The following is a 25,146-nucleotide window of genomic DNA, read 5'->3' as shown; positions in this document are numbered from 1 at the left end:
CAGCTAAAAGAACTACTTGGTTCAAAATGGCTCTGAGCACTATGGGACTTAACATCTGTGGTCATCAGTCCCCTAGAACTTAGAACTACTTAAACCTAACTAACCTAAGGACATCACACAACACCCAGTCATCACGAGGCAGAGAAAATCCCTGATCCCGCCGGGAATCGAACCCGGGAACCAACTACTTGGGCATCATTATTTGTTGCAGGTCGTGGTTGACGTTTCACATGTGGCTGAACACTTCCTGTTTCCTTAAATAACGTAACTATCCGGCGGACGGTCCGGACACTTGTCATCCAGGATACCGAGCAGCATACATAGCACACGCCGGCAATTCGATCACAATAGCCGTACATCAACACGATATCGACTTTTTCCGCAGTTGGTAAACGGTCCATTTTAACACGGGTAATGTATCACGAAGCAAATAACGTCCGCACTGGCTGAATATTACGTTACTCCACGTACTTGAACGTTTGTGACTATTACAGAGCCATCTATCACAAAGCGAAAAAAGTGGTCCAACTAAAACATTCATATTTCTTTACGTACTACACGAATATGTAATAAAAAATTAGGGTTCCTATTGAAAAAAAAACACAGTTGATATTCGTTTGACCTATGGCAGCGCCATCTAGGGGGCGAACCAAAGCGCCATCTGGGTTCCCCCTTCAAGCTAGACGAGTTTCATTCTTTGTAGTTTTTTCGTTTGATGTTTATTTCGTGAGATATTTGGCTCGGTCACTATCAATGAACCTCCCTGTATATCATCCAAGCTGAGCTCAGCTTCAAGCCCAGTCTGGTCACAATCATTGCTGCTGCCGTTTCGCATCCTGTTTACCCCCAAATCACTTCCAGATTGGTTCATATACTAGCTGAGTACCCAGCACTGTCTACCTATGTTTACATTCCAGTCTACTACTAGTCCGTCTCGTCCTCTCCTCCTTCCTTTGACGTAGAAAATACGTACAAGTGCTCATAGCTCTTAAGGTATGCAGTTTAAAGCCCTGTTTTACTTCAAATAATCATTCCTGGCATATCACTGAATACTGGTCATTCCTCCTGAGACATCCTGTATATTCTGTGAATCTGTTGGTGCTCAAAATAAAATCTTTGTCTTTCCGGTTACTCATTATACAACTCTCCATCAATTTACATGGCTGAATAAGACAAAAATTACATTCCTATGCAAGGCTATTCGTATTTACAGTGCCATAAAAATGCGTAGCTGTTAAGTATGCATTTTAGAGCCCATGTTTACTAGACTGTTTTTGCAATAAATGATAGTTCCTATCTTATCCTTGAATACTGACCATTCCTCCTGTAACACCCTAGACAGAGTTCTTCAGTGTTTTAACTGAAGGCCTGACTTATGAAGGGAAGAAGAAATGATGTCACTTCATTTGTGAACTTTGTCGCAGTGCATTCAGAATATATATATTCGCTCGATGCGAGATCATGGATAGTGAAGGAATACTTCGAAAGTTGCTGCTTAAAGTAGGCCTCATTGGTTACTATATTTGAAGGGATACATGTTTTGCAAAGCCATTGCAGATAGACACCTATTTGTTTTCCCTTGTCTTCAGTTTACTAGGAGTAGTATCACAAATAGCTCCACTTTCGTAACTCATGGTCTAGAGGTAGCGTCTTTCATTAGTAATCAGAACATGATAAATCCAGGTTTCGAATCCTGCCGTTGCTTAAATTTTAATAAATATCAACAGCACTGGTGGCCGAAGACTTCCGGCATAAGAAGTCACCCTCATTCTGCCAGCGCCTTCGAGGAGGAGCGGAAAGAGGCACTCTCTTATCTTTGGGGTGGGAAACTGCCCTTAAAAGTCGGAAGAAACATCAATGATCAAAGTCATGAGGATGCAGAAGCCATTGCATTAAAGACACGTAATGTGTATCCACAGGGTATGTGGCCTGCAATTGAAGAACTGTCATGATGAGCTCTCCGTTCGCAAAAGATTCCATGTTAGTCCCCCATTCGGATCTTCGATTGCAGCCTTCCAAGGGGGAGGTGACCATTAGAAAAAGATGAAATAATCAAAGACGGGATAACACTCTACGAGATGGAGCGTGGAGTTAGAAGCCTGAACGTGGCAGGTAACCTAAAAAAAATCTGTAAATGGAAATGCAACGGCTCAGTCTAGATAAAGTGGGAGTCACTGAAGTGAAATGGGCAGAAGACAGGGATATCTAGTCAGACAACAGATATTTCAGAGTCTTAAAGTACCTGTCAGCGTTAATTGTGGTCCAAGCGATTCAGCTCCGACGACGAGGTGAAAAAAGAGGTTCATAACTTTCTGAACAGCATGGCGGCGAGCTGGTATGACATGGGCGTACAAAAACTGCCACAGCGTCTACAAAAATGCATAGACAGAAATGGTGATTGTGTCGAAAAATAGCTAAATGTTCAAGTGCAGACTGATGTAAACCATTGTAAAAATGAACAGGTCTATGTACTTATATAAAAATAGGAGACCTTACTTTTGGGATTACCCTCGTATATATATATACATTACTGGCCATTAAAATTGCTATACCACGAAGATGACGTACTACAGACGCGAAATTTAACCGACAGGAAGAAGATGCTGTGACATGCAAATGATTAGCTTTTCAGAGCAATCACACAAGGTTGGCGCCGGTGACATGAGGAAAGTTTCCAACCGATTTCTCATACACAAACAGCAGTTGACCGGCGTTGCCTGGTGAAACGTTGTTGTGATGCCTCGTGTACGGAGGAGAAATGCGTACCATCACGTTTCCGACTTTGATAAAGGTCGCATTGTACCCTATCGCGATTGCGGTTTATCTTATCGCAACATTGCTACTCGCGTTGGTGGAGATCCAATAACTGTTAGCAGAATATGGAATCGCTGGGTTCAGGAGGGTAATACGGAACGCCGTGCTCGATCCCAACGGCCTCGTATCACTAGCAGTCGAGATGACAGGCATCTTATCCGCATGGCTGTAACGGATCGTGCAGCCACGTCTCAATCCCTGAGTCAACAGATGGGGACGTTTGCAAGACAACAACCATCTGCACGAACAGTTCGACGACGATTGCAGCAGCATGGACTATCAGCTCGGAGACCATGGCTGCGGTTACCCTTGACGCTGCGTCACAGACAGGAGCGCTTGCGATGGTGTACTCGACGACGAACCCGGGTGCACGAATGGCACAACGTCATTTTTTCGGATAAATCCAGGTTCTGTTTACAACATCATGATGGTCGCATCCGTGTTTGGCGACATCGCAGTGAACGCACATTGGAAGCGTGTATTCCTCATCACCATACTAGCGTATCACTCGGCGTGATGGCATAGGGTGCCACTGGTTACACGTCTCGGTCACCTCTTGTTCGCATTGACGGCACTTTGAACAGTGGACGTTTAAGATGTGTTACGACCCGTGGCTCTACCCTTCATTCGATCCCTGCGAAACCCTACATTTCAGCAGGATAATGCACGACCGCATGTTGCAGGTCCTGTACGGGCCTTTCTGGATACAGAAAATGTTCGACTGCTGCCCTTGCCAGCACATTCTCCAGCTCTCTCACCAACTGAAAACGTCTGGTCAATGTTGGCCGTGCAACTGGTTCGTCACAATACGCCAGTCACTACTCTTGATGAACTGTGGTATTGCGTTGAAGCTGCGTGGGCAGCTGTACATGTACACACCATCCAAGCTCTGTTTTACTCAATGCCCAGGCGTATCAAGGCCGTTATTACGGCCAGAGGTGGTTGTTCTAGGTACTGATTTCTCAGGATCTACGCACCCAAATTGCGTGAAAATGTAATCACATGTCAGTTCTATTCTAGTATAATACATTTGTCCAATGAATACCCGTTTATCATCTGCATTTCGACCTGGTGTAGCAATTTTAATGGCCTGTAGTATATACACTCCTGGAAATGGAAAAAAGAACACATTGACACCGGTGTGTCAGACCCACCATACTTGCTCCGGGCACTGCGAGAGGGCTGTACAAGCAATGATCACACGCACGGCACAGCGGACACACCAGGAACCGCGGTGTTGGCCGTCGAATGGCGCTAGCTGCGCAGCGTTTGTGCACCGCCGCCGTCAGTGTCAGCCAGTTTGCCGTGGCATACGGAGCTCCATCGCAGTCTTTAACACTGGTAGCATGCCGCGACAGCGTGGACGTGAACCGTATGTGCAGTTGACGGACTTTGAGCGAGGGCGTATAGTGGGTATGCGGGAGGCCGGGTGGACGTACCGCCGAATTGCTCAACACGTGGGGCGTGAGGTCTCCACAGTACATCGATGTTGTCGCCAGTGGTCGGCGGAAGGTGCCCGTGCCCGTCGACCTGGGACCGGACCGCAGCGACGCACGGATGCACGCCAAGATCGTAGGATCCTACGCAGTGCCGTAGGGGACTGCACCGCCACTTCCCAGCAAATTAGGGACACTGTTGCTCCTGGGGTATCGGCGAGAACCATTCGCAACCGTCTCAATGAAGCTGGGCTACGGTCCCGCACACCGTTAGGCCGTCTTCCGCTCACGCCCCAACATCGTGCAGCCCGCCTCCAGTGGTGTCGCGACAGGCGTGAATGGAGGGACGAATGGAGACGTGTCGTCTTCAGCGATGAGAGTCGCTTCTGCCTTGGTGCCAATGATGGTCGTATGCGTGTTTGGCGCCGTGCAGGTGAGCGCCACAATCAGGACTGCATACGACCGAGGCACACAGGGCCAACACCCGGCATCATGGTGTGGGGAGCGATCTCCTACACTGGCCGTACACCACTGGTGATCGTCGAGGGGACACTGAATAGTGCACGGTACATCCAAACCGTCATCGAACCCATCGTTCTACCATTCCTAGACCGGCAAGGGAACTTGCTGTTCCAACAGGACAATGCACGTCCGCATGTATCCCGTGCCACCCAACGTGCTCTAGAAGGTGTAAGTCAACTACCCTGGCCAGCAAGGTCTCCGGATCTGTCCCCCATTGAGCATGTTTGGGACTGGATGAAGCGTCGTCTCACGCGGTCTGCACGTCCAGCACGAACGCTGGTCCAACTGAGGCGCCAGGTGGAAATGGCATGGCAAGTCGTTCCACAGGACTACATCCAGCATCTCTACGATCGTCTCCATGGGAGAATAGCAGCCTGCATTGCTGCGAAAGGTGGATATACACTGTACTAGTGCCGACATTGTGCATGCTCTGTTGTCTGTGTCTATGTGCCTGTGGTTCTGTTAGTGTGATCATGTGATGTATCTGACCCCAGGAATGTGTCAATAAAGTTTCCCCTTCCTGGGACAATGAATTCACGGTGTTCTTATTTCAATTTCCAGGAGATATATATATATATATATATATATATATATATATATATATATATATATGTGTGTGTGTGTGTGTGTGTGTGTGTGTGTGTGTGTGTGTGTGCGTGTATTTTTGGATCGATTTCAATCAAACTTATATGCATATCTCTTATTGGTTGGAAATCAACTCTGTGGGTGTAAAAAACTCCTACCTATCAAAGGCGTGGGGTGGGTATGGAAAAGCAATGTAGTCCACAGTGTGCAAATGCCCATAATTTAGTCTCCATTATTTGGGAATGAGAGAACTTAGTGACATGCAACTACAACGAAGTTTGTACATAATGTCAAATATCTACGAAAATGTTTTTCGCTGATAACTCCCACAAAATGATCAAAGGGAGAAGTTTATCACTTACTGCAATTGCATTGTTTATGCACTAAAATTGCCAGGCAGAAATTATGTGTTAATTTATTATTTCTATGCTATTAACAGTATTTGCGAGCCGAAGAATTATGTCATTGTAGGAGACGTAGTTCAGGAAATATGTCAAATAGTGAGATGTGCGAAAAACTGCGGCATCGTGTACGACGTTTTAATTCATTACTTCTTTACCAGTAATTCTACTTGCACCACATTTCGCAGACAGTGCCCACACATGCCGCTGAATGTAACTAGAAAAATGTATCTTTGTATGACAGGTAGTTCAGCATCATGCAAGATGTCTGAATTTATTACTTCGTTGCTACTAACTCCACTCACATGTTTCGCAGACAGTAGCGGTTATAACACTGGATGCATCTGCACAACATAGTCAGGGAGACATTACATCATAAACACCGAGCTGTTCAAATGAGAACACAGGGCGAAATTTGATAGAGATACAGGTGAAATATAATTGAAATGTATGTGAAATGTATCTGAAATTTGTGCACACGTCCAAAGCCACTGGAAAAAGTTCATCTTTAACCCCTGTAACAATTTCACCCGAATTTGGTGCACAGATTAGTTACGATCTGGAAAGAAATACTCTTAAATTCTGGATTACAGAGCGCAAAGCCGCTGATGGAAACACCTGGAGAATTCAAGGAAATGATCGAAGCATGCAGATTAAGCCATCTCCTTTGACTGTGGTCAGTGTTAATCGAGAAATGGAAAACACTCCTGCAGTCAGTATCCGCTGAAAAATGCCCTTTCAAAGCCTATTTAGATATCATTTGAATCCAACTACTGTCACGTGCTGACACGTCAAACAATCTATGGAAACTGGCATCTCAAGGACACCATGGCAATATCAACCAATGGATGAGCTCTTTGAACTGCCCATACTTGCTTACAACTGTGTGTTTAACGTCATGTTTTCTTACTTATGTAGTTCAAAATAACTCACAACTTAAGTTCCGCCAGTACCTCGTCTCCTACCTTCCAAACTTTACAGAAGATCTCCTGCGAACCTTGCAGAGCTAGCACTCCTGTAAGAAAAAATTTTGTGGAGACATGGTTTAGCCACAGCCTGGAGGATGTTTCTAGAATCAAATTTCCACTCTACAGCGGAGAGTGCGCTGATATGAAACTACCTGCAGATTAAAACTGTGGGCCGGACCGAGTCTCGAACTCGGGACCTCTGCCTTTCGCGGACAAGTGCTCTACTAACTGAGCTACCCAATCACGACTCACTCCTCGTCCTCACAACTTTAATTCCGCCAGTACCTCGTCTCCTACCTTCCAAACTTCACAGAAGCTCTCCTGCGAACCTTGCAGAACTAGCGCTCCTGGAAGAAAGGATATTGCGGAGACATGGCTTAGCCACAGCCTGAAATTTGGAAGGTAGGGGACAAGGTACTGGCGGAACTAAAGTTGTGAGGACGGGGCGTGGAGTCGTGCTTGGGTAGCTCAGTTGGTAGAGCACAAAGGTCCCGAGTTCGAGTCTCGGTCCGGCCCACAGTTTTAATCTGCCAGGAAGTTTCATATCAGCGCACTCTCCGCTGTAGAGTGAAAATTTCATTCTAGAAACATCCCCCAGGCTGTGGCTAAGCCATCTCTCCACAATATCCTTTCTTCCAGGAGTGCTAGTTCTGCAAGGTTCGCAGGAGAGTTTCTGTGAAGTTTGGAAGGTAGGAGACGAGATACTGGCGGAACCAAAGTTTTGATGACGGAGCGTGAGTCGTGCTTGGGTAGCTCAGTTGGTAGAGCACTTGCCCGCGAAAGGCAAAGGTCCGGAGTTCGAGTCTCGGTCCAGCTCAGAGTTTTAATCTACCAGGAAGTTTCATATCAGCACACACTCCGCTGTAGAATGAAAATTTCATTCTAGAACTCTGAAGTTATCTTCTGTTCAAAGTAATCTAACTTGAACAACTCTGTTCTTTATCTATTTCTCCTTCGAATTTGCAGTCTAAATTTTCAAATGACAGCATACCTGTACAGTGGAGAAAATGTAGAAGCGTAATAATGCGTGGCTAGCACTTCAAGGCACGTGAAATATTTAAGTATTTGGGCAGCATCCTATCGGAAGATGGAACAAGTAATTGGGAAATACAGCAACAGGTAGTCCACGGCTAAACAGCAATCCATAAGCTAAACTCTTTGTTATGGTCTTACAGGATAAACTGAAACTCAAGAAGATCGTATAAGTACTGCAGGGCAAATAACAACTTACAGATGCGAGTACTGGGAGGTGAGTGGATAAACACAGAAACAGACTGAGAGTTGTAGAAATGAACTACCTCAGAAAATAATGTAGGATGCCTCGGAGTGGCGACATAAGAAATACAACTGCAGGGAAGTGATCCACACTATAGAAAGCATCGCAGATAGAATACAAGAATGTCAGATTAACTGGTTTGGACATGTAATGCAACTGACAGATGGCAGTTAGCCAGCGAAAACGTAGGGAAGAAAGAGAGGGAGAATATCGAAGACTGCTTGGTTAGATAGTGTACAGAGGCCATGAAAAGAATTAGAAATGCAAGAGGAACCACAGGAAGATAGGAACAGCTTTAGGAACCCCACAGGAGTAGAATATACATATTTTATTTTGGAGAATGCCACTCCGACATGGAACACAATGGTGAAGGGGAAGGAAGGAATGAAAGGAAGGGAAGAACCTCAATGATAGGACAAAAAACCACAAGTGTGTCAAAAGTATAAGTGTCAGTTTACACATCCATATGTACGTCAGTTCTGCTCTGTCCGATGATTTTTCGTGTTTATTGTCACTTCGTACTCATCTGGCCATTATTTCTAAATAAGAAAATGCCGTGTTGGACTGTGGTTCTGAGTCCATGCCGAACCGAAAATTTCCATTTTAAATGGCTGGGCAAGTCAGTTCAGAATTTGAAGGAATGCACGCACGTGCCGGCTCCCACGCATCATGCCTAGTGAGGCACCCTGATGCCCAGAGGAAACATTGGCTTCAGAACAGCTTTGGTTAGGTAAACAATAAGCCACCAGTTCACACACTTAGAAAGTTTTATCATGTAGGAATATACTCACCAGCGGCAATCGTACTTTCGCCCTGGTCGAATTCCGCCTTGTTCAGATAGTAACACATAACGTTGTTTGTAATGGCTTCTGAAATGCGGCTGTTGATATCCAGCACTCGCTCGACAAGACAATTTCTTCGGTCATCATTTTTAAGGTCCTGCTCGTCCCATTCTGTCTTGTTTGTCCTTAAAAACAAAAAAGAAAATATTTCCTAGCATGACGCTACTAGCATTCTAGTCAAAAGTGGCTTGGGTGAGAAAGGACTTGGCGAACTACTGATATCTATGCCAGCCCCTGTAAGCAGAGGCTAACGAGCAATGAGAGAAAGTTAGCTGAAAATGTGGCAATCATTTTAAAATTTGTACTACGATTTAGTCTCCAGGAGTGCGAGGACAGAACTTAAAAATCACATCAGGAACAATAAAATTTATTACAGACATTATTAATGCCTTTAGAAAAGCATCAACGTACAATAGCAAATGCCAACACCTCTAATATGTTGCTGGTTTTAACACACAACCTGTAGCAATATATTCATAAATAAGACACTGTTCTAACAGGAAAATAAATGTGACTCAATTTCTGCTGGCATAAACAAGTTTCAACACTTGAAAAACGTCGTGATTTGACGCAAAGTGTTGCTGGTATTTTTTTTTTTAACAATAAGTTTCAATGCACCGACCATCTTCAGGTCTCTATATACAATTGAAAGAACACATGAAGAATATTCACACCACTAAAAGCTAGCGAGATGGATGGAATCCCATTTCGGTTTTCCAGAGAGTACTCTACGCTATTGGTTCCGTACTTAGTTTCCATTTACCGCGAATATTACGCCCAATGCGATGTCCCACGCGGCTGGAAAAAAGCTCAGTTGACTCCTACATATGGGAAAGATAAAACAACGGATCCCTAAAATTGCTGACCAACATCCTTACCAATGGTTCACTGCAAAATTCTTGAGTACATTGAGTTCGAATATCTTCTCCACCCAAATCAGGGCAAATTTTAAATAGCACCGCCCATGCGAAACTCAGCTTGCCCTTTTCTCGTTTGATATCCTTCTCGTTTGATATCCTGCGAACACTGGATGGAGAGCAACAGACGGGTTCTGTATTCCTAGATTTCCGAAAAGCGTTTGGCACGATGTCCAATTACAGAGTCTTAACGGGGGTCCGAGCATACGGAATAACGTTACGCCTAGATGTGTCATCAAGACAACTATGTCACGCAGCACATTACTAATTCTGTAGTCGAGCATTATGAGAAAGTTTTTCGTGCTCATTTACAACAACGCACTTTTTTTTCATACACTCCTGGAAATTGAAATAAGAACACCGTGAATTCATTGTCCCAGGAAGGGGAAACTTTATTGACACATTCCTGGGGTCAGATACATCACATGATCACACTGACAGAACCACAGGCACATAGACACAGGCAACAGAGCATGCACAATGTCGGCACTAGTACAGTGTATATCCACCTTTCGCAGCAATGCAGGCTGCTATTCTCCCATGGAGACGATCGTAGAGATGCTGGAGGTAGTCCTGTGGAACGGCTTGCCATGCCATTTCCACCTGGCGCCTCAGTTGGACCAGCGTTCGTGCTGGACGTGCAGACCGCGTGAGACGACGCTTCATCCAGTCCCAAATATGCTCAATGGGGGACAGATCCGGAGATCTTGCTGGCCAGGGTAGTTGACTTACACCTTCTAGAGCACGTTGGGTGGCACGGGATACATGCGGACGTGCATTGTCCTGTTGGAACAGCAAGTTCCCTTGCCAGTCTAGGAATGGTAGAACGATGGGTTCGATGACGGTTTGGATGTACCGTGCACTATTCAGTGTCCCCTCGACAATCACCAGTGGTGTACGGCCAGTGTAGGAGATCGCTCCCCACACCATGATGCCGGGTGTTGGCCCTGTGTGCCTCGGTCGTATGCAGTCCTGATTGTGGAGCTCACCTGCACGGCGCCAAACACGCATACGACCATCATTGGCACCAAGGCAGAAGCGACTCTCATCGCTAAAGACGACACGTCTCCATTCGTCCCTCCATTCACACCTGTCGCGACACCACTGGAGGCGGGCTGCACGATGTTGGGGCGTGAGCGGAAGACGGCCTAACGGTGTGCGGGACCGTAGCCCAGCTTCATGGAGACGGTTGCGAATGGTCCTCGCCGATACCCCAGGAGCAACAGTGTCCCTAATTTGCTGGGAAGTGGCGGTGCGGTCCCCTACGGCACTGCATAGGATGCTACGGTCTTGGCGTGCATCCGTGCGTCGCTGCGGTCCGGTCCCAGGTCGACGGGCACGTGCACCTTCCGCCGGCCACTGGCGACAACATCGATGTACTGTGGAGACCTCACGCCCCACGTGTTGAGCAATTCGGCGGTACGTCCACCCGGCCTCCCGCATGCCCACTATACGCCCTCGCTCAAAGTCCGTCAACTGCACATACGGTTCACGTCCACGCTGTCGCGGCATGCTACCAGTGTTAAAGACTGCGATGGAGCTCCGTATGCCACGGCAAACTGGCTGACACTGACGGCGGCGGTGCACAAATGCTGCGCAGCTAGCGCCATTCGACGGCCAACACCGCGGTTCCTGGTGTATCCGCTGTGCCGTGCGTGTGATCATTGCTTGTACAGCCCTCTCGCAGTGTCCGGAGCAAGTATGGTGGGTCTGACACACCGGTGTCAATGTGTTCTTTTTTCCATTTCCAGGAGTGTATTTAGAAGAAGCTGTCATCCATTCCAAACAGCTAGAAGTTCCGTCTAGGTCATCTTGCATCCTTCTAGAGTCACTCGAAGCTTACACTTTTCCGTGCACCACATCGTTATCAGAAAACTGTCGCAGATTGCTGCTCATCCAGTCCACCATATCATTTATGTACACAGAGACTCCTGACGATAACTCACCGTCGAGGACAACGTGTTTTATTACGAGGGCAGTTCAATAAGTAATGCAACACATTTTTTTTTCTCGGCCAATTTTGGTTGAAAAAACCGGAAATTTCTTGTGGAATATTTTAAAACATTCCCGCTTCGTCTCGTATAGTTTCATTGACTTCCGACAGGTGGCAGCGCTGTACGGAGCTGTTAAAATGGCGTCTGTAACGGATGTGCGTTGCAAACAACGGGCAGTGATCGAGTTTCTTTTGGCGGAAAACCAGGGCATCTCAGATATTCGTAGGCGCTTGCAGAATGTCTACGGTGATCTGGCAGTGGACAAAAGCACGGTGAGTCGTTGGGCAAAGCGTGTGTCATCATCGCCGCAAGGTCAAGCGAGACTGTCTGATCTCCCGCGTGCGGGCCGGCCGTGCACAACTGTGACTCCTGCAATGGCGGAGCGTGCGAACACACTCGTTCGAGATGATCGACGGATCACCATCAAACAATCAGTGCTCAACTTGACATCTCAGTTGGTAGTGCTGTCACAATTGTTCACCAGTTGGGATATTCAAAGGTTTGTTCCCGCTGGGTCCCTCGTTGTCTAACCGAACACCATAAAGAGCAAAGGAGAACCATCTGTGCGGAATTGCTTGCTCGTCATGTGGCAGAGGGTGACAATTTCTTGTCAAAGATTGTTACAGGCGATGAAACATGGGTTCATCACTTCGAACCTGAAACAAAACGGCAATCAATGGAGTGGCGCCACACCCACTCCCCTACCGAGAAAAAGTTTAAAGCCATACCCTCAGCCGGTAAAGTCATGGTTACAGTCTTCTGGGACGCTGAAGGGGTTATTCTGTTCGATGTCCTTCCCCATGGTCAAACGATCAACTCTGAACTGTATTGTGCTACTCTTCAGAAATTGAAGGAACGACTTCAGCGTGTTCGTAGGCACAAAAATCTGAACGAACTTCTCCTTCTTCATGACAACACAAGACCTCGCACAAGTCTTCGCACCCGAGAGGAGCTCACAAAACTTCAGTGGACTGTTCTTCCTCATGCACCCTACAGCCCCGATCTCGCACCGTCGGATTTCCATATGTTTGGCCCAACGAAGGACGCAATCCGTGGGAGGCACTACGCGGATGATGAAGAAGTTATTGATGGGAGTACGACGTTGGCTCCGACATCGACCAGTGGAATGGTACCGTGCAGGCATACAGGCCCTCATTTCAAGGTGGCGTAAGGCCGTAGCATTGAATGGAGATTACGTTGAAAAATAGTGTTGTGTAGCTAAAAGATTGGGGAATAACCTGGTGTATTTCAATGCTGAATAAAACAACCCCTGTTTCAGAAAAAAAATGTGTTGCATTACTTATTGAACTGCCCTCGTATTTAGAAGTCTTCGAGCCACTGACGTGTTTTCGAATCTTAAGAAACATCTTCGAAGACTTCAGTATGACAGTGATGGAGCGATGGAAGTTATGGCTCCGTCAACAGCTTCCGCAGTGATGGTATCAACAAACTGGTATCTCATCGGGAGAAATGTGATCATCGCCACGGTAACTATGTAGGGAAATAAATATGAAGACATGAGGCATAATGTCAGAAACGTTGGTTTTATTTGAAAAGCTTTAAGAGCTTTCACATAAAAATTTGGAAGGCATTGCCTTCCAGCACGCCCCCACATTTCCCTTATCGCGCCACTAGGTGGCATTCAATTTCATGGTGGTATGTGGCCATAACGTTTTGGATCATTGATGTAACTAAGAACACTGGTTTTACAACTTTCTCAAATGTGTACCAAACACTACTGTATTAGTCTTGTTACTGAATTAACCCATTACATATTTTAAAACACGAATTGTCTAATAAAGGGTAGCACGATATTTTAATGTGTGTAATGCAAGGACACAAAGAAAACTAATGGACCATGTCAACTCGACTGCTTGCTGGTACTAAGTAGCTGATGATCTTTACAATTAAAAGAAAAAAGTAAAAGAAAAAGTATAGCTAGTGGTACAGTGTGTCGTAAGCTACTGGTACCACGGCAGGCTATCAACATCAAGACGTTCATCATAGCTTATGGGACTGGGCTGCCAACCTATAGCCAGCTCCCAGACATGGGCAACTAGCATCACAACGAAACTGATTTCCAACAAATTTGTTACTGTGGTGTCATAAACGATTGATACCACACCCGGCAGTCTACATAGAGAAGTTGGCAGTAACTCGTGTGACTACCCAGCTAATCCATGGCCAGCTCCAAGATATACCTTGTGCAGCACACACAGCTAGTGTCACCATGCAACTGACATAATCCAATAGATATGTTACTGTGGTTTCGTACACTATCGATACCATGTTAGGTAGCCCACTTAGGGAGGATGCCAGTTACTGATGCGACTTCCCCGCCATTCCATGCCCAGCTCTGAGTCACACTCTCTGCAGCATGTGGCGCTAGCACCAAAGCCGACTTAATCTAACAGACCTCACCACTATCAACACCATACCAGTAATTCCACATGCAGACGTTGCCAGTGACTCATGACTGCCCAACCAAGCCACAGCCAGCTCTGAGACACATCCTTCGTACCACAGCTAGTGCCACCATGTAGCCAACTTAGTCCAACAGATATGTTACTCGTGTTTTCATGCGCTTTCGATAGCCCACCAGATAGTTCACACTGAGAAGTTGGCAGTAATCGATCTGACAGCCCCACCATTCTGAGGCCAGCTTTTAAACACACCCTCTGCAGCATGTGCAATAAGTGCCTTAGTGCAGCTGACTAAATTCAGCAGATGTGTTACTGTGGTGTCATACATTAGCGATACCTTGCAAGGCAGTTAACATCGAGAAGTTAGCAGTAGGCCTTGTGACTGATCCACCATTTGCCAAAATGGTTCAAATGGCTCTGAGCGCTATGGGACTTAACATCTAAGGTCATCAGTCCCCTAGACTTAGAACTACTTAAACCTAACTAACCTAAGGACACCACACACATCCATGCCCGAGGCAGGATTCGAACCTGCGACCGTACAAGCTGAAATTTACTGCAGAACTGATTTAGTCTTTCTCCTCTCTTACTTCTACTACCAGCCCCAAATTCTTCCTTCTCCTACAACACTGCTCCAGTGCCCCACGACTATTTGAACATCATCTCCTTTCACGTACATTACCCGTTAAATGTCTTCATCTACTTTCTCCTCTCTCTCATGATCTTCTGCTTGTGGTCCTGGCATATATCTCTGTATTATTGTTGTTGTCGTCGGTGTGCTGGCGACTGTGATGAGGACAAACCTATCACTGAACTGTTCACAGTAACTCACTCTCTGCCCCACCTTCCTATTCATAACGAATTCTACTCCCGTTAAAACATTTTCTACAGCTGTTGACCGAGCGAGGTGGCGCAGTGGTTAGCACACTGGACTCGCATTCGGGAGTACGACGGTTCAATCCCGCCTCCGGCCATCCAGATTTAGGTTTTCCGTGATTTCCCTAGATCATTTCACGCAAATGCCGGGATGGTTCCTTTCAAAGGGCACGGCCGATTTCCTTCCCCATCCTTCCCTAATCCGAGCTTATGCTCCGTCTCTAATGACCTCGTTGTCGACGGGACGTTAAACACTAATCTCCTCCTCCTACAGCTGTTGATATTATCCAACATTTGTCTGACCATCTGACCAGAAATTCTCATATTCTTTCCACCTCACTTCACTGATTCCCTCTACATTTAGATTGAGCCTTAGCACTTCCCCTTGCGGATTTTCTAGCTTCCCTAGCACGTTCAAATTTTTGACGTTCGACGCCCCGATTGTAGAACGTCTTTTTTGTTGGTTTTTCGATGTTTTCTTCAGAGTCATTTCCCCTTTTTAATCCCCTGCCAGAAATCCAGACGGGTGATTAGTCCAGAATCTTTTGCCAGTGGAGAGTTAGCAATGACTCCTTTCAATCACAGACCACATTTCCTGTCTGTCTTGGATGCCTTCTACATCATCATGCCATTGATTGTCGCTAATTCTTCCGCCTTTTAGGGACATGTTCTCACCCGAGGCCAAGAAGTTGTCCTGAAATTCTGTCCGCTCCTACAGCCTTCTTGACAAGACCGTTGGTAGTGCGAAGGTGACTCGATATACAGGAACTCTTCGGGCATCATTGCTGATGAATTTAATTAAAAGTTTAAGCATTGGCTCAGTTCGAACCCGAGACACAGAATTTTTGATTATTAGTCAAAGACGCTATCTCTAGAGCCGAAGCTAGAGGCCTAGGGTGCACAGACCTCTAAAAAATGAGTCTTAGAAACAGTAATATGACACTGTGTAATGGCTAGGTGCGGGGCAAAGGTTTAAACAATAATAATTGCAGAGATTGATCAAGGCTTGACTATGCTAAGTAAGTTCAGTGGAATCTTGTCGCAGTTTCACTGAGATGGAGAGACTTGCATACCATATATTACTTGCTCTGGGCTCTGCAATTAGGTTTGAAACTTAACCCATCTAAAACACAAGCAATATTAGTCGCTCATAAAAGACTACCTTTCAATACAGAAACCTCTACCACCATTAATCCTAAACGGCAGAGAAATAAGCTTTTCTTCTTCTGCAAAAAACTTGGGAATAATTCTGGACCATCTCCCCTAGACTGGAGTGAATACGCAATTGCAGTCTATGAGAAGGTGCCAGAGTCACTTCACTCTCTAGAGAAATACACTCCTGGAAATGGAAAAAAGAACACATTGACACCGGTGTGTCAGACCCACCATACTTGCTCCGGACACTGCGAGAGGGCTGTACAAGCAATGATCACACGCACGGCACGGCGGACACACCAGGAACCGCGGTGTTGGCCGTCGAATGGCGCTAGCTGCGCAGCATTTGTGCACCGCCGCCGTCAGTGTCAGCCAGTTTGCCGTGGCATACGGAGCTCCATCGCAGTCTTTAACACTGGTAGCATGCCGCGACAGCGTGGACGTGAACCGTATGTGCAGTTGACGGACTTTGGGCGAGGGCGTATAGTGGGCATGCGGGAGGCCGGGTGGACGTACCGCCGAATTGCTCAACACGTGGGGCGTGAAATCTCCACAGTACAACGATGTTGTCGCCAGTGGTCGGCGGAAGGTGCACGTGCCCGTCGACCTGGGACCGGACCGCAGCGACGCACGGATGCACGCCAAGACCGTAGGATCCTACGCAGTGCCGTAGGGGACCGCACCGCCACTTCCCAGCAAATTAGGGACACTGTTGCTCCTGGGGTATCGGCGAGGACCATTCGCAACCGTCTCCATGAAGCTGGGCTACGGTCCCGCACACCGTTAGGCCGTCTTCCGCTCACGCCCCAACATCGTGCAGCCCGCCTCCAGTGGTGTCGCGACAGGCGTGAATGGAGGGACGAATGGAGACGTGTCGTCTTCAGCGATGAGAGTCGCTTCTGCCTTGGTGCCAATGATGGTCGTATGCGTGTTTGGCGCCGTGCAGGTGAGCGCCACAATCAGGACTGCATACGACCGAGGCACACAGGGCCAACACCCGGCATCATGGTGTGGGGAGCGATCTCCTACACTGGCCGTACACCACTGGTGATCGTCGAGGGGACACTGAATAGTGCACGGTACATCCAAACCGTCATCGAACCCATCGTTCTACCATTCCTAGACCGGCAAGGGAACTTGCTGTTCCAACAGGACAATGCACGTCCGCATGTATCCCGTGCCACCCAACGTGCTCTAGAAGGTGTAAGTCAACTACCCTGGCCAGCAAGATCTCCGGATCTGTCCCCCCATTGAGCATGTTTGGGACTGGATGAAGCGTCGTCTCACGCGGTCTGCACGTCCAGCACGAACGCTGGTCCAATTGAGGCGCCAGGTGGAAATGGCATGGCAAGCCGTTCCACAGGACTACATCCAGCATCTCTACGATCGTCTCCATGGGAGAATAGCAGCCTGCATTGCTGCGAAAGGTGGATATACACTGTACTAGTGCCGACATTGTGCTGTGGTTCTGTCAGTGTGATCATGTGATGTATCTGACCCCAGGAATGTGTCAATAAAGTTTCCCCTTCCTGGGACAATGAATTCACGGTGTTCTTATTTCAATTTCCAGGAGTGTATAAGAAATTGATTCCTCTCGAATTAAAAAGAAGCTTATAGAGTCACTTATACTCACTATACTCGACTATGGTGATGCTGTTCTCCAAGGACTTTCATACGAAAACTAACGCTGCAACTGGCGATGAACGCTTGTGCACGATACATTTGTCACATTCTCTTTCTCGACCATATCACTCCTGCCTACAAACAATTATCTTGGCTATGTTCCGATAAGCGCAGAGACTATCACACCCTATGCTTGCTCTATCATCTTGTCAATCACTGCACTCCCTCTTATTTATCGACAACTTTTACGCTACCATCTGAACAGCAGAGCAGAATCACCCGCTCTCAACACAATAAAATCCTCTATGTATCAGCGCATAACACTACCATATTCTCTAAATCATTCTCTGTATCATGAACCCGACCCTGAAACCATCTTCCACAAAATATCAGAGAAACCAAATACCTTCCCCCTTCAAAAGACAGCTAATAGTCCACCTTCTATCACAACAGCTTCTTATCGCATACTCAGATGGGCAACTTATTCTCACAAATTCTCTCTACCCCACAACTCCCACCCCCTCTTCCCCTTTTGTTAGCAGTGTTCTGTATTTGTATTTTATTGTTTCCTATTTTCACTGTCATTTCAATCTTCTCCATCTATACTCTTTTCACTCGTGATAAATCTAATCATGGACTCAAATGTACTAAAATAACCTAAATTATTCCTTATGGCATTCACTGTTATTATTATTATCACTATCATTATCATTATTATTGATAATTATTACTGATAGTGTCAACTATTACTACTATCGTTATTAATATTATGTCTATCATTACTGTAAACTGTTTTTGTGAAGTCTTTGGTATGTGTTGTTCCTGGTCATATGTAAGAGGGTGCCTTAAGGCCCTAATCTGATCAGGATAATTAAGCATTAAATAAATATATTAGCCTAGAGAGTAGTGGTAAAAGTCTTAGGACTGAAGACCACAACAACAGGTAATCTAAAAGTAATAAATAAACAATGATTTGTTTTTAAAGAATTGCACAAACACTTACCAGTGGACGAAGGGGACTATTTGTTCGGTAGTCGCAGATTCGCACAGCAACGTTCTGACTTTAGGTTTGGAAACAGGTTTCATTTTCGATAGCAGAGCATGACAGACGTCACGACCTGGGACCGATGCGTCCTTCCGAGGCTTCCTGATGACTTTCTGCACGATTCTTCTCACCAGCTCTCCGGCAGTGGTGCTGAAAGTTCTGTTGCGCATGACGTCATCACATGTCGTGTTGCGATTCAAGCTGATGATCATGCCGGCAGCAGCTAGAAACAAGAGTGCCACTGAAAGTCCCGTGGGCGATTTCTGTGCGAGAGGGTGACACGATTTTCTGCGCAAGTTTGTTTTTTGGCAAGCAGATGAACACCAACGAAGAACTATGTCTATGTGGTCGAGGGTACGTCATACTAATATACTACTGGCCATTAAGATTGCTACACCAACAAGAAATGCAGATGATAAACGGTTATTCATTGGACAAATATGTTATACTAGAACTGACATGTGATTACACTTTCACGCAATTTGGGTGCATAGATCCTGAGAAATCAGTACCCAGAACAACCACCTCTGGCCCTAATAACGGCCTTGATGCGCCTGGGAATTGAGTCAAACAGAGCCTGGATGGCGTGTACAGGTACAGCTGCCCATGCAGCTTCAACACGATACCACAGTTAATCAAGAGTAGTGACTGGCGTATTGTGCCAGTTGCTCGGCGACAATTGACCAGACGTTTTCAGTTGGTGAGAGATCTGGAGAATGTGCTGGCCAGGGCAGCAGTCGATCATTTTCTGTATCCAGAAAGGCCCGTACAGGAGCTGCAACACGCGGTCGTGCACTATCCTGCTGAAATGTAGTGTTTCGCAGGGATCGAATGAAGGGTAGAGCCACGGGTCGTAATTCATCTGAAATGTACTTTGGATATGGCCCCATAACCAGAAATCGCACAGGTTGAGATCTGATGAACGACCAGGCCATGCAAGTGGACTACCTCGTCCGATCCATCGACCAGGGAAGGCACACTTGAGATGCGTCCGGACGTTTACGGCGATGTGGGTTGGAGCACCATCATGTAGCAGCCACAAAACGCTTTGAACAATCAATGGAACTTCTCCCAGCAGGGGAGGGAAAGTCACCCACAGGAAACGCCGATAGTTCCGGCCTGTTAGGTGACGTGTAAGGAAGACTGGCCCCAAAATACTTACACCAATTATCCCTCCCCACACATGCCGGCTGTACCGATGCTGATGGTTCGTGTCACCATACCGCAGTGGTTCTGCATGCTACCCCAAAGGTGACCGTTACGAAAGTTGAAGATACCACTCGACGTAAAGGTGACCTCATCTTTGAATAGGATGGATGATACAAATCCCTGAATCGTGGTTGCCTGGTGAAGAAACCAGTGACAAAACTACGCTCGATGTGGAACGTCTGTCGCTAGTAAGCCCTGCACACGCTGTGAGTGATGACGGTATTAACAATTGTCATGGAGAATGTTCCACACGGTCGTCTGGTTCACCTCGTAATAGCGCGCCAACTGCCTAGCACTGAAACGGCGGTCGCCTTCCAAACTCTTAAGGGGCTCCGGAAAGGCTCAAAATCATGAAAAGTTCAATTTTTACTTTTTTGCGTTTTCTGAATCTGCAGACTATTACCTTTTAATAGATATATAATTTATTCAATTCCGAAGACTACAACTATTTTTAAATTTTTTTTGAAATGTGTTCTACATGGGCGTGACCCAATGTGGCGCTGTTAAACTGCTTTCAAATGGTGTTATTATTAACGTCCGTGTTCATCAGGTACATTTTAGTGATGTGAGATAAAGTATGTGTTGTGGCTAACCTGTGATGGTTCAATATATATCGCTGGTGTGATTGTCGATTGTTTCATGTTTATTTACTCTGTCGTTATCTCGAAAATATTCGTAATTAATTCTGTTTCTTGAGTCTCTGTTTTGTTGAAGTATAATAATGAGTAAAAGTAAAGTTATTAGAAATCCTCTGAAGGCTTTTAAGAAAAGGAGAAATGTTGGAAAGCCAAAGGTATGTATTATTACTGTCAATAATAACATTCTAACATGGTACGAGCGATGCTTGCTTTAGACAAGGAACGCCTTCGGGCTGCAGACAGGGCTGTAAAGAGTCTAGAAATATAAGCAAGAGTAAACAGGAGGAGGAACAAGAGGAAGCTGGAGGAGGAGTTTACAGAGGATGAAGATAATCCATCCTATGGACCTGGAATGCACTAAAAAGTTAATCCAATCTTTGTCGCTCGATTCCCAAAACTTTTATTTTCTCATACTAATTACATGTTTTCTAAGGATCTTCCGAACATATGTGTTTCAAACTTTTAGTAAATGTTACACAGTACCTTCTGCATAATTTAACACAGCCTTTTTCCAATAAACTGTATATTTTTGAATATATAAATAAAAAATTGCAAAAAAAATTTGTGAATTTTCATTACAATTGAAAAAAAAATCATCTTTAATAACTGAACTATAATTTTGTAAAATCCCTGTGTTAAGTTGTAGCCCATATTCCAATAAATAATCTGTAAAAAGTTCAACTTCCTACCTCAAATACTTTGTGAGGAAAGATGTAATTTATAAGCGTTATTTTAACATTGCAAGTATAGGGCGTTCCGGAGCCCCTTAATCACATTTTCCTCTAAGTCTGGTGTCCGAACATTTCGGGTACGTTCCTCATGATTTCCTGCTTTTTCAAACGACCTTGTCTCAAACAAATGGCGAAACACTGTTGCAAACATTGAATGCTGTGGTGGTTGTAGGCGGGGATACGCCTTCCTACACAGCTTTGCTGCCAGCCACCCCTTGCCATGTGCCTTTCCGTAAGCAAAAACACCATGTCGGCAAGCTCTCTATTCGAATACGGACCCATTGTGTAGAATGCTGTATCACATCCACCACAAGGTGAGTCAACAAGAGAAGTGAATCGGACACAACATTACCAATGACTATGGCAGGATAGGGCGCTAGGGCATGATGCATGAGGAGCAGTACCACCACCTAGGAGGAAAGCACGCATACAGCAACTGTGGTTGCGTGGTAGAGCGCGTTTTAGACAGCAGACTCTGGAACAAAGTATAATTAAATAAATGGTCTCTAGCACGGGAACCATGCATTTCCGGACATAACTCCAGTAAACCATTTTTGGTTCGTATTCTTTGAAACGTCCCCTTAGAACATTTCTACACGACTGTGCTTAAACTGACACACAATATATATATATATATATATATATATATATATATATATATATATATATATATATATATCTTTTTGAGAACAAACACTGTATTTACCTTAAGTCTGAGCAGTAAAAGACAATGCACAGGGAAGTAGTGGATTTCCATGCAGTCTTGAAGAAGTAGTGTTGTCCTTCCAACTGAAAGACAGTGCTGACTCTTGACATGCTGACAGGTAATGGGCCACAACAGAGCAAACCCACAGCAGAGTCATTCGACGTTTTGAAGAAGATTGGTAGGTAGGTCATCACAGAGCAGACCCATTGTAGTCCTGGTAGAGAGTATGGTATTGGTGGGCCACCAGAGGTGCAGACCCACTGCAGTCCTTGTAGAAATTGTGGACGGGCCCACTGTAGTCCTGGTAGAGATTGTGGTATTGGTGGGCCACCAGAGGTGCAGACCCACTGTAGTCCTTGTAGAGATAATGGTATTGGTGGGTCATCAGAGATGCAGACCCACTGTAGTCCTTGTAGAGATGGCCAGCAGCCATCTGTTGTGACTGTGCGGGTGCACTATGACCATTGAAGAGTCTTGCAGTTAATATAGCAAGTCCATAACCACCACTTGTGCACTCACAAAGTTTTTGGAATTGTCCTTAGAACCAGCAATGCTGTTATCCAGTAGCTTTTGACCACCATTGTATTAATAAGTGTGTGCATTTGATATCTTTGTTATTGTTATTATGAAAAATTTTATCAAATCATTATTGGCCACTGGCCAAAACAATTTGTAAAATTTTTTGTGGGGAGCATGGGGGCTATGTAAGTAGGCTGTTTATGTTTTCTTTATGTAAGTAGGCTGTTTATGTTTTCTTATTGGCAACGTTACGTAGCGCTCTATATGAAAATCACTGGCTGTGCTGTGTGCAGTCTGTGGCTAGTTTGCATTGTTGTCTGCCATTGTAGTGTTGGGGCAGCGGCAGCTGGATGTGAACAGCGCGTAGCGTTGTGCAGTTGGAGGTGAGCCGCCAGCAGTGGTGGATGTGGGGAGAGAGATGGCGGAGTTCCCTTGTAGGGATTTCTGAAAGTCAGTTTGCGTTGCGCTAAAAAAATATTGTGTGTCAGTTTAAGCACAGTCGTGTATAAATGTTCTAAGGGGACGTTTCATCTTTCGTCGATCAGTCCCTAGAGTTTGTACACGGTGGAAAAAATCACCCTTAGTACTTCATAAAGCGATAACGTAGTCCCGATACATGTGTTAAATAAATCACACGCATTGCGCAATTGGTGCGTAGTAAGCTCCGAAGAAGTTGTACGTAACGCGTCAAATCAGTCAGAGGGAAGATGCCCCCGAAAAAGAAAAGTGCAGAGAGTTGTCTAGAGTAGGAACACGGCACCTGCAGAAACAAAGGGTACTTACCGTCACAGTAACTCCTGACGTCAGAGTCCGCTTCCGTAGTGATAATGCCGCGGTCGCTCAGGAGTTCGGGATGGTGGCAGAAACACTGGAGGACCAAAGTGCTGTCTGCCGAAGCTTGCAGCACCAGCAACAGCACACACATCTGACCCGACAGGCGCATCACTACTCAGCCATTACGCGTCGACAGAACTGCGGCTCAGTTGTGAGACACAAGCAAGCTGTGGCAGAACGAAGAGCGGACTTCAGCTTGCAGGAAGCGACGGAATGTTTGGCACTCGTGACCGTACCCAGAAGCTGTTCTTCCGTCAAGGAAAGCCGCAGTCTCCATTTTGGTCCGTGCGGCTCCTCACGTAAGTCCTCACTTCCCGATATGCAGGGTGAGTCAACTAACGTTATCGCTGGATATATTTCGTAAACCACATCAAATACTGACGAATCGATTCCACAGACCGAGCGTGAGGAGAGGGGCTAGTGTAATTGGTTAATACAAACCATTAAAAAAATGCACGGAAGTATGTTTTTTAACACAAACCTACGTTTTTCTAAATGGAACCCCGTTAGTTTTGTTAGCACATCTGAACATATAAACAAATACGTAATCAGTGCCGTTTGTTGCATTGTAAAATGTTAATTACATCCGGAGATATTGTAACCTAAAGTTGACGCTTGAGTACCACTCATCCGCTGTTCGATCGTGTGTATCGGAGAGTACCGAATTACGTAGTGATCCAAAGGGAACGGTGATGGACCTTGGGTACAGAAGAGACTGGAACAGCACATTACGTCCACATGCTAACACCTTTTTATTGGTCTTTTTCACTGACGCACATGTACATTACCATGAGGGGTGAGGTACACGTACACACGTGGTTTCCGTTTTCAATTACGGAGTGGAATAGAGTGTGTATCGACATGTCAGGCCAATAGATGTTCAATGTGGTGGCCATCATTTGCTGCACACAATTGCAATCTCTGGCGTAATGAATGTCGTACACGCCGCAGTACACCTGGTGTAATGTCGCCGCAGGCTGCCACAATACGTTGTTTCATATCCTCTGGGGTTGTAAGCACGTCACTGTACACATTCTCCTTTAACGTACCCCACAGAAAGAAGTCCAGAGGTGTAAGATCACGAGAATGGGCTGCCCAATTTATGCGTCCTCCACGTCCTATGAAACGCCCGTCGAACATCCTGTCAAGGGTCAGCCTAGTGTTAATTGCGGAATGTGCAGGTGCACCATCATGCTGATACCACATACGTCGACGCGTTTCCAGTGGGACATTTTCGAGCAACGTTGGCAGATCATTCTGTAGAAACGCGATGTATGTTGCAGTGCTCTCCGATACACACGATCGAACAGCGGAGGTGTGGTACTCAAGCGTCAACTTTAGGTTACAGTATCTCCGGATGTAATTAACATTTTACAATGCAACAAACGGCACTGATTACGTATTTGTTTATATGTTCAGATGTGCTAACAAAACTAACGGGGTTCCATTTAAATAAACGTAGGTTTGTGTTAAAAAACATACATTCGTGCATTTTTTATGGTTTGTATTAATCAATTACACTAGCCCCTCTCCTCACGTTCGGTCTGTGGAATCGATTCGTCAGTATTTGATGTGGTTTACGAAATATATCCAGCGGTAACGTTACGTGACTCACCCTGTATATTCAAAGAG

General features: G+C 45.7%; 1 protein-coding gene across 1 annotated transcript in view; it reads right to left on the bottom strand.

Moving 5' to 3' along the window:
- Window positions 1–23,647, bottom strand: part of LOC126106681 (uncharacterized) — a 73,588-nt gene extending 49,941 nt beyond the window's left edge. Inside the window, exons 1-3 of the mRNA XM_049913048.1 lie at window positions 23,464–23,647; window positions 18,836–19,100; window positions 8,794–8,969 (exon numbers count right to left, since the gene is read on the bottom strand). Coding sequence (XP_049769005.1) covers window positions 8,794–8,969; window positions 18,836–19,100; window positions 23,464–23,623 — 601 coding nt within the window. The 5' untranslated portion in view covers window positions 23,624–23,647. The remainder of the gene's footprint in view (window positions 1–8,793; window positions 8,970–18,835; window positions 19,101–23,463) is intronic.
- Between the last annotated feature and the right edge of the window lie 1,499 nt (window positions 23,648–25,146).

This window comes from Schistocerca cancellata, chromosome 10 (genome assembly GCF_023864275.1).
Source record: "Schistocerca cancellata isolate TAMUIC-IGC-003103 chromosome 10, iqSchCanc2.1, whole genome shotgun sequence".
In the NCBI taxonomy this organism is placed as follows: Eukaryota; Metazoa; Arthropoda; class Insecta; order Orthoptera; family Acrididae; genus Schistocerca; species Schistocerca cancellata.
Note: the sequence above shows the minus strand (reverse complement) of the source record. Positions and strands in the feature narration are given on the sequence as shown.